The sequence below is a fragment of the Planococcus citri genome, chromosome 3 (assembly GCF_950023065.1).
Source record: "Planococcus citri chromosome 3, ihPlaCitr1.1, whole genome shotgun sequence".
In the NCBI taxonomy this organism is placed as follows: domain Eukaryota; kingdom Metazoa; phylum Arthropoda; class Insecta; order Hemiptera; family Pseudococcidae; genus Planococcus; species Planococcus citri.
Genome location: NC_088679.1, coordinates 41,910,791 through 41,926,270, shown reverse-complemented (window position 1 = coordinate 41,926,270; position 15,480 = coordinate 41,910,791). Strand labels below are relative to the sequence as shown.

The 15,480-nt window shown below is 35.7% G+C and overlaps 1 protein-coding gene across 3 annotated transcripts in view; it reads left to right on the top strand.

The window, feature by feature from the left end:
• Pisd (phosphatidylserine decarboxylase) overlaps positions 1 to 15,480 on the top strand; it is a 33,716-nt gene that overhangs the window by 16,959 nt on the left and 1,277 nt on the right. For all 3 annotated transcript variants that reach the window (XM_065357805.1, XM_065357804.1, XM_065357806.1), the window contains 3 exons: positions 8,006 to 8,239; positions 14,144 to 14,993; positions 15,246 to 15,406. In XM_065357805.1, the coding sequence (XP_065213877.1) occupies positions 8,006 to 8,239; positions 14,144 to 14,993; positions 15,246 to 15,406 (1,245 nt within the window). The remainder of the gene's footprint in view (positions 1 to 8,005; positions 8,240 to 14,143; positions 14,994 to 15,245; positions 15,407 to 15,480) is intronic.

Below are 15,480 nucleotides of genomic sequence, written 5' to 3'. Positions count from 1 at the left end.
TTACCGGCGCTGTGAGTGTACCTTGAGTTACATTCGATGATTGCTGCTGCGCAGCTTGTTGTTCATTTAGCGCTTGTAGTGCTGCTTGTTGCGCTGCGAGCGCAGTTGGATCTACCTGTGGCATGAAAGTCGGCATTTGCATTTGCATTAGCGGGTAGGGATAATATGTGGGTGCTTGAAATACCGGTGGATATGGATATGTCATAGGTGCTTGTGTTTGAGTCATCGATGTATCGAAATAATTCTGCGATGAATTAGAAGCTGTGTCTGGGTAGCTATCATCCAAATTGTTATCATAATTTGTGTTGTTGAAATCGACATAATTGCCGTAGTTATCATACCCGTAATCGGGGGTGTATTCTTGACCGTAGTCTGGCATTACGCCATCCATTTCCATTTGTTTCACTGGTAATGTTTGTTGTTGATTTCCTCCTTGTGGAGGTTTGTAGATAGCTACTGTCGTATCTGTATTAGGTTGTTGTTGCCTACCTTGTATTGGTAGGGGTGGTCTCTGTGTACCTTGTTGAAATCTATTGTGTTGTTGGCGTTGGCCGCCATTTGATTGGTTATTATTTTGTTGTCTTTGAAATCTTTGACCATTTTGATTCCAATTATTTTGATTTTGAGGTCTGTTGAATCTTTGATTCATTTGTTGATTGTAGAATTGAGCATATTGCTCCGGTGTAAATCTAGATTGGAACTGTTGTAGCATTTGCTGTTGCTGCATCAATAGATTATTTTGCGCTGTGCGTAAATCAGGTATGTTAGTATTTTGTGTCGTAAATTTTTCGGGTGTATATTTTAGTTCCTTGTGTTTGGGATTATGTTCTTTTTTCGAGATTTGTCTTAAGATTTCAATAAATTCGTCGATCGTTAGGTCCGGTTTTTGGACATATAATGCGTACATTTTTGGTGTCTTATCTCTCATCATGTCAACGATGAATTTTTCATCTCTAATAGTGGAATTTTTGAAATTTTCCAACCATCGTATCATAAATCCAATGATTTCTGGTAACGAACGGCAGTATTTTGCATCATCGCAAAAGTTTTCAGCATCTTGCTGTGCTTTTGCATTCCAGTAGAAATTTAAAAAATTCGTGCGTAAATCATTATATACATGAACTTGTAAGTTAATACTTTTGAAAGCCCATTGGTCTTTCGTGTCTATGTTCGCACGGAAGGCTGCGGCCTTCATAAATTCAGTCACATTAAATCCAAGAATGTATTCTTCAAATGCATTAATGTATTCGTATGGGAAATAACGTCGCTGTTCGTTAAAGAACACGCCAGCGTTACGCATAGCTGTGTAGTCGATCTTCGTTGGTCGCGTGTCTGCGCCTGTGATCGCACGTTGGTGTGGATTTGCTTGTAGCGAATCGTGAATTTTTAATACTGTATTTGTAAGTGCCATTTGGTTGATAGTGCAATTGTTCACTAATTGTACTTGTTCAGCTACATTTTGTTCGATGCTTTGCATTCTGTTGTCGTTTTCTATAAATTTCTTTTTAGCACTTTCGTCTAATGTCGTATATTTGTTTGAATAATTAATTGCCCAATCGTTCAGTTCATCTAATTTTTGGCGTACGTATTGTACGTTTGTAGCTGCGTCTTGCGCTTGATTACATGCTTCGAGTGCGTGTGACGCCGATGTCGACGCACTTTCAGCTGCGGTTTGAGCGATGTTTCTCGCTTCAGTTGCTACCGATTTTGTTGTTTCGACATGCGATGCTAATTCGCGTTGATTATCAAAAATTGTTTGCATTTGTGTATTGTCATATTTCCATGACTCTTGTAATAAATTACGTAGGTGTTTTATATCATCGTCCTCACCGGGAGGGTGGGCGGGAATATTCGTGCTACGAGGAGTGAATGTATATTTGTCGTTCATGTTTTCGTTTGATACGATATCGGATTTTTCCACAGTTTTCTGATTTTGCTTTTCAGAAATCGGTTTCGGAACACTTTGTGTTCGACTGCGCCTATGAGTTCCCCCTTGTAGAGTTACCTCGTTGTAATCTACACGGCTTATACTTCTCTCACTACGTCTCAAGTTTGACATACGCGCCAAAATAAATTCACTACTGTGTAGTTATAAATTTTATTACAAGTAATACAAGTCACAAATAATAATATGTACAATTAAATGCGTATATATACGCAACGCGGTAGATCACGCTGTTTAAAAACGCGCGAAAACACCACGTGTTGTAAAATACGTTAGGTGCAGCGGCAGCTGCGACAGTAAAATCGTCCGAGGTTGCGGCAGCGACAACGGCTCCGTTTTCCGATTCGGCGGCTGGACGGGGCGGCGGTGGCAGCACGTACCACGTTGATTCGAGTGCTTTTGCTTCGCCTCTTCTTGGCTAATTTTCTCAAATTAACCTACGCGAAAATGCAAATAAAAGCTCCTACTTATTGCTAGGTAATTTAAAAGCCACTTTTTAACTCTTTTATTGCGGATTTACCACCAAAAAGAAAAATAGCAAGCGTGTGCGAGCTCTAACGGCTCTCTATTTGTCTGTAGACAATAAGCAAAAAATGAAAAAGTACTTGACGTTAGGCGCCAATGTAAATATAGTGATATTCTGTACCACTCGGTGATACTTGCATAAGCTGAATACTCTGAGAATATTACTTACCCCGGCAAAAGGCTATACCAATTATATCACACAATAAGTAAAATGTAGTCACGTGTAAGACACTTTGTATTAGACGTAAAAGAATAAACACAATTAAATACCTTTAGAAGGTTTATATGTATCAACACGATACTTACACTTAAACTAATTAAACAATAATTAAAACTAATATTATACGCTTTCTTGCCAATTATGGCTATAATACACCACCGAGATTATACCGCGTCGACACGTCCGATCACTACGTACCTCAACAATATAACAATCGGCCGCAGCGCCGCTCCGTGGGCTTGTAGCCCTGTGTCGCGACGCGTGATCAGTGTTACCAACACATATACTTAATCCTATATAACCCTTACAGGTCCGGCATATCTCCCCTCTATCATTTCCTATATTTCATACTACCCATTTCTTTTTTGGAACAAAGTGTCAGCGGAATTTGAAACTGCAAACGAAAAACAATAATTCTTATTGAAATCGTTTTTTTTAAAGACGAAAATGAAATAAAATGAAATCTTACGCCGAATAAAAAAATCTGGAAAATTTTTTCCCGTTTCAGTGTTTCACAGAACATAACCTCCCCTATATGTGTACGTGTAATCGTGTATACGGACAGGATTCAAACTTTAATATACCTAAACCTATACATATTTAACTGTGCCCACATCACTGATTACTGTATAATAAACGCTGTTGTGTTGGTAAATAAGGTCGTCGTGTTGACTTGGTATTTGGCTGATTCACGTGATTTCGTTATGATTAATAACAACAATTTCTTTAACTGATTAAATTGAAAATTTCTTTTCGGTGTGATTGTATTTTGTAAACGCACCGTAATATTCACTTGATTGCACGAGAGGCCTGCGTTTACGATACGTATACTTATGTGTGAATGTACGTGCATTGCTTTCAAATTAGGCACATCCAAATTCAAACTACAGTCACCTAAATATACCGTTGGCCAAAAAAACCACACATTTTGTAACTTGGTCGCGGAAATTATGGTACGACGTTATGCAAAGTCAGCGAATTAAAACGACGTTCGTGTTTACTTGTGTGGTAGTTACCGAATAAACGATTCGAAAACAATATGCATTCGAAAAACATATTAATTAAAGCAAATCGTCGTACACCTAATTAGTGTACCTGGCTATAACTTATAGTTTAGTTGTTTGAATATTATCGATTTTTATAATATGTAAGTACATATTATAATTTATAAGAGGACGGAGTGTTCCAAAAACGAATCAATTTTTTGGCAGCTGCATAAAAAGGCGACATGGTCGAACTCGAATCCTTGAGTTGAATTTAACTTGGGTTAAAAATCCGGTGACCGGTGATTAATGAGAGCGTGAAATTCGACTTCGGTTTAGTCCAACTTCGCTTACTTATTCCTTTTTCTGTTTTTTGAACTGTTTCATTGTCGTTTACAAACATTGCCTTTTTGAATACGTATTACGTACGTTGAAAATATTTTTCGGACCGGTGTGTTTCCCCTTTTATGGAAACTCCGATGCTCTAAATATGCGGTAAAAATTGATAAGGATGAAATGTAACTTATTCGTTGTGGTTGAAAATTATGTGATAACACTAAATAAGACTTGACACATTTACAATTTGAAAGACGTTTGTCAAGTTGATACGTTTACAATTTACATAGGTAGGTTACTTGTATTGTGGTTTGAGTGTTTGATTTAGAAATTGAAAAAATGTCACAAGCTTTTCTAATGTTAAGTATTGTGAGTGGAATTCAGAGATAACGGTTTATTGAGAAAATAATGATGAAAAGAGTAATTACGAATGATTTTATCAACAAGTGTGACTGTTGATAATACGAATTGCTTATGATAAATTTGTTTAATAGGAAAATTCGTACCTATGAACTTGACAAACGAATAATGTTGATTGAAATTTTCAATTTCATGTATCAGTTTGGTGAGACTAATAAAAATATTCGACTTTGTTTTCATCTTCTACCAATTTGAGAATTGTACCTTCTCTTACGTTTCATTGTGTAAATTTCGAATTATAGTACGTATAATATATTTTTTTTATTGGAGAAACTCTTGGTGTTTCCGATCTGTATCAAACGTCACTCGTGTTATCGGAAAAATTGATGACTTACTCGTAATTTCAAATAAAGATAAGCTAGAAATATGCTACCTACCTGTATGGAAATGATAATGTCATTGATACTATCATACTTTGACGTATTTTTATTATATGTGATTGAAAATGAGCGTGGGTAATTTGAATTACTGAGATGAGACTTGATGCGTAGATGGTAAACAGTCAATTTGCTGGCATATTTGCGATTTAATATCGCCACCTTGTGATTCGAAGTGAATTTGTGATCATGTTCTAGTCACGCTCTTTTTACATAGCTCGCCGATCTCGTCACTGTCGATGATTTTCATTTTGCTGAAATTAAATGATGTGTGTTATTGTCGATGGTGTGGAAAACAGCCGAGTTGTTGTCTTTTAGCCGCACAAATTACAAGAGTGCGAGTATTATGACAAAGTTTCATCAAAAAATTACGCAAAAATCATAAACACTATATACATTTCTTCGGCAGTTACACCTTGAATATTTTTTTGTTCAGTGGAAATTGTATTTTTTTTTTCAAAAATTTCGTTTTGCTGAAACCTTTTAAAGAATATTCAATAGGTAATTTATTTCCATTTATTTTTTATTTATGAAGAGAAAATAAATAGGCAACGAAGACAGATTCGTATGTCGTCCGTCAATCGAGAAAGATAAAAAATTAGGAAAGTTTCTACTCGCACTAGACGTTAATGAAATTTCAGTTGAATCAGTGAAATTAGAAAGGGACTAGCTTTATTTTTGCACTTTTTAGGAAACGCGAAAAATTTATAAAAATTGTGGGAAATGTGTTTTGGCTATTGAATGAGGATCTAGGACATGGTTTCTAAGGTAATTGAGTGAAAAAATCCATTTGTGCTGAAGATATTGCCCCTCAAAGAAATGTGACTCCAGATCCCTTGTTTGCCGGTGATCATGATACATTTTAAAACTTCCCTAAACGAAATTTCAGGTATTCAAATTAATTTTTTGAAACGAAGATTTTTCAATAAAATTTATAGAAATTCATTTCCCGAGTATTGACTTTCACGTAGCTAATTTTAACTATTTTCTGGCAATTTGGGAGTCTTTTAGCAAAATTTGTGTATTTCCTGAATCCTACAGAAAACTTTAAAATGTCAAGTGTTTTGTCTTTTTTTTAAATGTATTTTACAGGTTTAAGTACCTTGAATATAGTATGAATAAAAGCTAAATTTTCAGATGCTCGTGTTGATTTGCCAGTTTTTTCGATGTAAAAAATTACCTATTTTTCAAATTTTTGAAGCTGGGGATCCCATGGTGCCATATCATGGAAGGAAGGTCTGAAATTTTCCGACTACTGTAGAAACCAACATGATCTGGCTACTGTTTCAATATAAAACACCCTATTATGAATCTTACGAAAAGAATCAGGAGTCGAAATTTTTTAATTGGGATTTTATGTCTCATTTTTTGAAAGTGAAGGCTGTGTCTTTTCCCCTCCAATACCTCCCTCCACACACTCAAAAGTCTTGGCCCTTGGGTACTTGTGGTTCATGTTGTAGGATTTTGATCAGAATTTTTTTTTTTTTTTAATTTGAAATTATTGATCAATGATCACTTATAAAAATTGAGTAAAAAGATTTGTTTTCTGACAAGAATTGAAATCTGCGGTCAATATATCAAACAGATCCCCTTCAGTCGAAATTTATTTCAGACCAAAAATCGAAAAATCAACCTCAGCTGATGATTGATGAGAGTCCAATTGTTAGATCAGATTTTCTTATCATAATAAACTTGAAATTATTCATCGAAATTGGCATAAAAAAATCGAAGAAAGACAGCTAAACCAGCCTATTTTTCACGCTTGAAGAAAATTCAAAATTTTTATTTTCAAAGTACATACTTATTTTGACCCTTTTTTTGTCTATCTACTCATATTAAAAATAAATTTCTGATAAAAAGGTGGAATCCTACGAAGAAAAATGACAAATTTTGATTTGAAAAAATAATAATAGCTCCCGGAATGGATTGTTAAATTACGTTAAAAATTATGTACTCGTATAGCTGAGAAAAATGTCTTTTTCAGACACATTCTACCTCTTCGTATAACTCTTGTATATTTTCTTTCGAATGGTTTTGAAATTTCATGCAAATCAATGCGCCTAATACGACGGACGATTATTTTCGCTCGACGTTCATTCGATATTTGATGCTGTCACCGGCATCCGTATAACGAGTTTATTTTTATACCCTGGCCCGTTTCGGTGATTTATAAAGCTGGTAAAATTGAGATTTTGAAATTTTCGTCGAATGTTTTTCGATTGATAGGTATCCACGTGTGGCATTTGTGTAACCACGAATGAATGGCACAGTAAATATGCATTTGTATAAAAGGATTTATTACCAGCGTCGATTTTTCGATACAATTACGAATATTTTTTCGTATTAGCGTGTAAGTTGACCTTGAAATGGTATTTTCAATCTGCCAATCAACGACAGAGTCTCTGAACTTGGTGAATTTGATTATTTTCCATTCGATTGGAAATAGAAATAGAATCACGCCACGAGTATAACATTTTTTCTTATTACCGGTATACGATCGAGATAAGTATCTGATCGAAGAAAAGGTCTTTGTTGTATCACGCCACCGTGCCTAATTCCTCTCGGTGGTCGTTCGATTTGTAATTGATGCGGTGATAATAGGTACATAGTTATTAGTGTGTACATATTTTAAACTCGTACAGCATCATTAATGAAAAAAAAAAAAAAATTCAAAAAAGATACAGATAGAAAGCGAGCGAGTAAAGATGAGTTTATCAGTGAACCAGTAACATTTGCCAAAAATTACAACCTGTCGAGCGAAGATTTCTCTTCGAAGTGATTCTCTTATGTAATATGGTCGAGTATATGTGATACGGTTTGAGGAAAAAATTCGTTGATAATTTAGTCTATATCTCGGTTGTACTTAGTGATAACCCTAATTAAAAGTGGACATGGTGATAGGGTTCTCTTGGCAATTTTTTTTTATCATCGTTTGAACTCTACAGTCCACACATATGATTGTGACCCTGAAACGAAGCTTATGACCGGGCGTATTAAGGCGACGAACTCGTTAATAAAATGTAGTCGGCGAAAATTTAACTTGTTTTGATTGGCCTTCGAGAAGATTAATTGTAAATATTAGCGTATATACTTTGCTATAGGACGACGACGATGTAAACGGATGAAAATGAAATGTACATCAACGACGACGACGACGAATTGGAAGTGTAATAGTCGAATGTATTTTTTATGTTTGCAGATTACATGTTACCGAGCTATTCCTTTAAGAGCGATGTCGCGAGCCTGGGGATGGATATCTAGTCAACATGTGCCATTGAGCATTCGTTGCTGGCTTTATACTGGTTACGCTAGAATGTACGGTGTGAATTTAGAAGAAGCCGCTCATTCTTTGGAACATTATAATTCGTTATGCGAATTTTTCATTAGACAGTTGAAAGAAGGCGTCAGACCAGTGGCTGAATACGAACCTCTTGTAAGTATATCTCTGTACACATACACATTCACGTATAAGCGTTAGGCCTACGATATTGCATAAATTTTCATGTACAACATACTTAGACTCATATCTGCGGGTAGGTATTCAATTTCCTACAGATGCTATAGGTGTCCTCGTACGTGATTTGATTGAATTTGAAAACCACCTGTCGGAAATTTTCTTCGACTTGAACAGTTTATATAGAATGTCAGACGTAGGTCTAGGTACCTGCGTTTAAATTTAATTGAAACACGTAGAGGTATATACTTACTTGGTCATGGTTAACTGATTTTGATTTTGAATTTGCGATGAATTCTATGATCAAAATTAAAAAATGAAATCATATAGATCTCGATAAATGATGGCAAATGACACAAATAACAGCAGGGTGTCCACAAGCCTGGAAAACCTGGAAAAGTCAGGGAATTTTGAAATTTACGGCATTTTTCACTCAAAAGTCAGAGAATTTTGTGAAAAAATTGCCAAATTTCCAAAAGGTCTTGCTTTTTTGCAAAAATTGTTGAAGTCTTGTATTTTGTCAACTTAGCTATGAATATCATTTAAAAATCTCGTTTTTTCGCAAATTTGCTAAAATGTTTCGCTATTTTGCTACAAATGGCTAAGAAGCCCTACCTTTAACTAAAATTATTGTCGAAGGCTCATTTCATGCCAAAAATAGCAAAAAGTCTCGCTTTTAGCCTAAATTGTCAAGAATTTTATTTTTATGAAAAATTGCTAAAAATTGTGTTTTTTTTTGCTTATGAAAACTCTCACTCTTTTCCAATAATAGTTCTAATGTGTCGTTTTTTCGTCAGAAATTGAAAGGCCTGATGGAAAAGGGGCTTCCTCGGCCGGAGGCCCTTTTTCCGCACTTTGGTGATTCGAGTTCCTTGAAGTCTTGGCTACCTTATGTGTGAGTTTCAGTTCATGATCTTGTTCCTAGAGCAAGCTACATGATGTTTTATTCATATCTCTTTGAATAAAACATCTCAATCGGCGTACTGCCATACCACAGGTACGAGTTACAGTTTCATAAAAATTGATGTGGAGGCGAAAGGAAGCATCCTTCAAAAATTTCAAGTGGACTAAGTGGTAGAGAATTAAATTTCCAATCGACATAATGTCGTTAGTTTTTTTCTAAAATGTTTAGTTTTCGATTTAATCACGTTAAAAGATGAAGTTAATGAAAGTCAAAATCAACTTATGGAAGAAGGCCCTCCACGCGAGTTTTTAAATCTCATTTTTTTCGAAGGTGTGGATAAATTATTCGGCAAGGGAGCCCTTCTTCCTTCTTCCATCAGGCCCTTCAATTGCTAAGAAAACCTTTTCTTTTGCTGAAATTGTCAAAAATCTCGTATTTATTGCCAGAAATCGCAAAAATTCTTAATTTTTGGCCCGAAATTGCCAAAAAAAAAATCGTTTTTTTCAATCAAAAAGTTGCAAAATATTTGTATGTAGTTTGACTTTGGCAAAAATCGGGTAAAGGATTATTCTGGCAGTAATTGCTAAAATGTCCTGCTTTTTGCTGAAATTAAACAAGTTTCCCTCGAGTTTCATTTATAGATTTAGATTTTGATTAAAAACGAAAAGTTCTGTTTTTTTTTTTTGGTAATTTTTTATCTGCATTAAAATGTATTGCCCATGTTTTGTCACTTTTTTGGTAACTTTTTTTACCTTTTAGGTTATTAAAGTCAATTTTTTCGAAAAAAATGAGTACAAGCTCTGAAATTTCAAAAAATTATTGATTAAATTTGAAAAATGTTGACATTGAAAAAACTTATTTCTTTAGGAAGCCGTTCTACTTTTCGAATTGTAAATTTTCCAAAGCTTTTGCCCTTGCTTCGCTCGGACCATTTAACATGCTCTTTTTCAAAACTTTAGAAAATATGAATAATTGAACAGAAAAATTACAAAAATAGTACTCAAACCAGAAAAACGTGAAATTAATACAATTTATGTTTTTTTTAAAACAGAATCATTCTCTTTTTAAAAATTTTGATAGCATCGATTGAGCTCGGCTCGTTAAAATCTTGATTTTTGTCGCAAAAATTACATTTTTATCGGCAAAATGACATAATACCCCCCCCCCCACACAGTCACATAGCATGGCTTCGATTCGCTTCTGGATATAAAATAACACGAACGTTAGCGGAAGGGGAGGGGTCCCACTAAAAAAACAAAAAAAATTCCACCAAGTTCAAATAAGGGCCACCTTATTGAGCACACAGTTGTACTTGGAAAAAAAGGACAGAACTGTAGACCTAATTAACGATATATTTGGCGCTTATGATGTTCGAAAAAATTTGACACACCCCCCCCCCCACCTGATCTCATGTGTTATTCATTTTTCAAGGGTCTGGGAAATTGGGGAAATTGGTGAGGAAAACCTGGAAAAGTCAGAGAAAATCATTTCCGAAAATGTGTGGACACCTTGTATAAACAGTTCTCTAGTATGGAGGGAAGTTGTAGGAGGCTCAAAGTTTTGAAAGAAAATAAGTATATTTTGAAGAGAATGGCGAGCTTAGAAGAACGAATTGGCCCCCGCTGGGATTTTGATACTAATCTGTAGAGCTTGGTCTTTGTGGTTCAAAAACCGAAACCACGTGATCAAATTTGCAGATCGCTGCATTATCCCGAATCTCTTCAAAAGGGATAAAATTGCAATTTCAGTTGAAAATTTTCATTTTTTGACAATTTTTGATCGACATTTTTTCAAACTTGCAGGAATGTTAGACTTTATCGGGGGTCATCCGTTGGAATTTTTTGAAATTTTTTCAAACTTATCTTCTTGGTGAAATGTAATGTTCATGATTGGGGGGTTTCTTTGGCTTTTTTGGTAACTTCCTTCGGAAGCACAATCACAAAATACATTTACGATTGTGCATCTTTTTTAGATGTACATTTGTACAATATATCATATTTTTTTCAGAATTTCTTATGTATGTATTTGGTGCTTGACCTTCAAAAATGTAAAAACCTAATTTTTGGAAAAATCGGAGGGGTGGTGAGGGGAGGGGAATTAGTGCTAGTTTGAAATAGAAAATTGAAAATAGCCTTCCATGTTCATTTGATAGAGTAAATGTTCACTTATTGTTCTGACAATATGAGTCATCTCTACTTCTCCGCACTACGTAGACGTACACTCACGTCATGCCTATTGCCTACATCATACTGTGTACTCGTACAATGAAAACACACCTGCGAGTGCAAACTTCACTCGAATGTGAAATGTATTCGTGACAGAAAAAGACTGAAAAATGAATTAATACTGCTTTCTTGACTTTAATGATGCTCGAACAGAGGTCTGTATCACAATATACTTACGAATAGATTCAACTTTTCCATGTGGGTGGTGTATTTCAACATATGACCGGAAGTAATGTACAATTTCGCGTGCTGATTCAAACCGCAGTTACGGTCGCTATCCGGTCCGCGCGAATCTATGATGTAATATCGCGTTTGTTCATGTAGTAGCCGGCTGTACCAACGCTGTACTGCCACTGAACGTCGACGTCGAGACAGTAAGTGGAAAATCCATTGGGCCGAGTCGCAAGAATTTCAATCTCTTCTGAATTATCTCTTTAATTTCTATCTTGATCTTATTATTTAAAAAAGAGTTGCGTATGTCGTGTCGCGTCTGGTGGAAAAACATTTTGCGTTGCACCGTATCGATATAATTGTCGAAAATTGCGCTTTAAAGTCGACGCTAGCTCGTTCAGATCTGATGTCATGAAAATGCGAATTAATTGTTTTTTGCTAGAGGATCTTTCTGGTGAAGGAATCATTGGCGCTCGTGAACGAAATAGAGTTAGGCTAATGAGAAAATTCGATTGATGCATTTTTTAAAGACTTGGGAACTGCTAAAAATGACAGATGAATTCTTTTGAATTCTGAAAAAAAAAAGTTTTGAAAAAAGGAACAATAATTACTTACGAGTACATACTTTTGCTATCAAAAAATAAATGTTTTTTTCACTTTTTGAAGTCTTAGAATCACAAATTAGCAGTCTCATAAATGATTAGATGATTTGAGAAACGTGTTCTAATTACATGGGTAAAAGATCAAAATGAAGTTCCCATCCAAAAGTCCAGCATTTACGTTGCAACCTACTACACGTCGTCGTTTTTTTTGGCTTATGGTATAAAAAGAAGCCACATTTTGGGATGTTTGACGTTGATTCAAATTGAACTGAATTACATTTTCTTGGTTCGATTAATAATCCATGAATGTAAAAGGGACGTTCTAGAATTTCCTCCGAGTCTGAACAATATTTAAATAATATGTCAATTAAAATCACTATAACATGGCAGGGTATATAATATTGAAAAAGACCTAGTTTCGTCACCCTTGAAATCGCCTCTATTCTACGCATTCTCATAAAAAAATATTCAAATAATTGTGTTGTTTATTGTGATACGTACTCGTATATAGTTACGTATATGTACATTTGTCTTTGTAAGTACGTACAAGTGACGCGTTATTATATTAAATGCGACCTTTCTACCTGTTTATTACCCGAATTCAAATTGAACCCTTTAATGCCGCCGAATAAACTAACAGATGAATTAAAATCAGGCTATGATTCTGAGAAGAAAAAAATTGTTATAAATTTGATGCTGCGGATGTACGTTAGGGAATTCTTCGAAACGAGTTGTGTAATTTCTAAATTGAAATTCAGTTGTTGGAAGCGTTTTAAAGTTGAGCTCATAATTTTTTTTGGACGATTTCGAAGGAAAACATTCATGAATAATAGTACTTGTACTTTACATTTCAATTTTTAGTGGAGGGGGAAACCTTATTAAAATCGCTTCGGTCCATATCCTTCGTTTTTCAGACACTGGTAGATAGCAGCAGCGCTATCTGGTAGACTGTTGGTGCCGCGTAAAGAGAAATATTCAACGATTCGAAAATTCCATCACAAAACGAGAATTACCTGCCCAATTATATCGTAATCGGCTAATCAATGTATTCAAAAAATCCTTGACAACTCCGGATAATATTCGACTAAATTTTGTTTAAAAACTGCTATTGTGAACGTTTTTAAGGGGAAAATTCCAAAAAAATGATTCTTGTTTGAAAAAATTGAGTATTTTAAAAATTTCTGAGATCCTGAATTCAATGATAGAGGTACCTACTGAAATTTGCATTGTAGACTACTTCAGAAGTAAATATTCCCAACTCGAAAAAGAAATAATAAAATAAATGAATAAAAATCGTCAGAATCTAGATACGAATCCGTGTAAATTCCTCGTCAATTTGTTTTTTAAATCCCCCCCCCCACGTCCATCTGCCACTCCAAGCCTGCTATTGCGATCACCATAGGTACTCGTATGCCCTCTCTTAAATTATTCTGTCTCTTCTATGGAAATATTCGATGAAGTTTCACGTTGATAAATAAATGATAGAGCAGATAGTCGCATGTTTTTCGTAATGAGCATCGCGATGAGTACCTAATGGGAAAATTTTTCGTAACTGTTTCCATTGAAAAACAGACTGTTCACATTGTATGGCTTCGTTTAGTTCGCAGACGTCGTACGTAAATACACTTTTTGGTCAAATGACGCAAGTATGCGTGATTAATTCAAGGCCCCTTCAAAGTTCGAAATGTAATTTTGTAATGATATTTTTGTCAATTTGTAATTGAGGGATGTATGTACGTGTGGATGGTAAAAGTCGAAGAAAAGCTTTCCTTTCATCGGTCAAAAATAGATGATAATGTTACAGAGTTTACGTTACTTCTTGCGTAATGACGTATAATACCCTTACCTGCCCGTTTCCTTTACATGCCTACATCATGTTTACATTCGGCTACATTCGAATTAACGATCGAATCAGTCGGATGTACATACGTAGTATTTACGATTAATGAATAATTGACTACGTACGTTTTTCTATTTACAGGTATCACCGGCTGATGGAAGTATCGTAAACGCCGGTATCGTCAAGTCTTGCAACGTCGAACAAATCAAAGGCGTTACATATACGATAAAAACATTCTTAGGCGAGCCGACGTGGAACGATTTAGGACGTTTGAAGGAGAAAGGCGAAGACGACGATGCGACCCAAGTACAATTGGTCAGCACCGGTGGCGGCAGCCTACGTTCGCAGGGTGATCGTGACCATAGGCCTTTGTACGATGAAAGTAGAAGAACGCCGTCGAAATTGCTGAGATTGCGTCATAAAAACAACGACGCCGTGATGAATAATGTCGATAACGGGGGCTGTGAATTATTGCATTTAGGTTTGAACGACGCGTACCAGTGTAACAATAAAATTAGCGCAGAAATTAAAAACGACTATCGAGTTCTCGGATGGTTGGTTTTCTATTTTCAATTTTGCATCAAAGATTTACTCATTAATTCGTTCTATATCGGATTCCAAATCATATACGGGATCAAATCATCCATCGTACTGAGTAACGGCAAGATCCTCAAAGGTGCCAGTTTCCTAAGATCTCAGCTCAGCTTCGGAAACGGCACGTCTAGATATAATACGCGTATCGACGCCTCCACCGATACCGGACTGACCTACTCGACAGATTGTACCACCGATTGCAACGATAGTGCCAGCAGCGATGATGATATCGATGAAAACAAATGCTACGATCCCGACTGGAACGAGTATAAGAAACGGTTGCTGCATAACGAAGATAACGAATTGTATCAATTCGTCGTGTATCTGGCTCCGGGAGACTATCATCGGTTCCATTCTCCGGCCGATTTAAAAATTAAATTCAGGAGACATTTTCAAGGTTAGTACCAATACGAGTAATTTGGCGAAGAATTAACTACAATTAGGGTAACTTGGATCGAATTTTTTCACTATTCAAAATTAGAAGGCAGAGAAATGCATACTCGTATTGTTGTGCATTTTCTGGCTGATTGAACGGGGAGTCTGCCTATTTTCCCCTGGAGAAAAAAGAAATTCGATCCACCCTTCGGTACCCTGATTTTAATGCCAGATATTGAGATTATTATAATTCACGTTCCTTTTGTTTTTCTAGGTGAATTATTGAGCGTACATCCAAAAATTGCCCAATTAATTCCAGAACTGTTCAGTTTAAATGAAAGAGCGGTTTACGTAGGAGAGTGGAAACACGGGTTCTTTTCTATGGTGGCCGTTGGTGCTACGAATGTCGGATCTATCAAAGTACATTCGGACAAAGTAAGTTATCGATTCGCTTGTGTTGTAAAATAACAAAACTAAATCTTAACAACTTGCTGTAGAAAATATTCCTA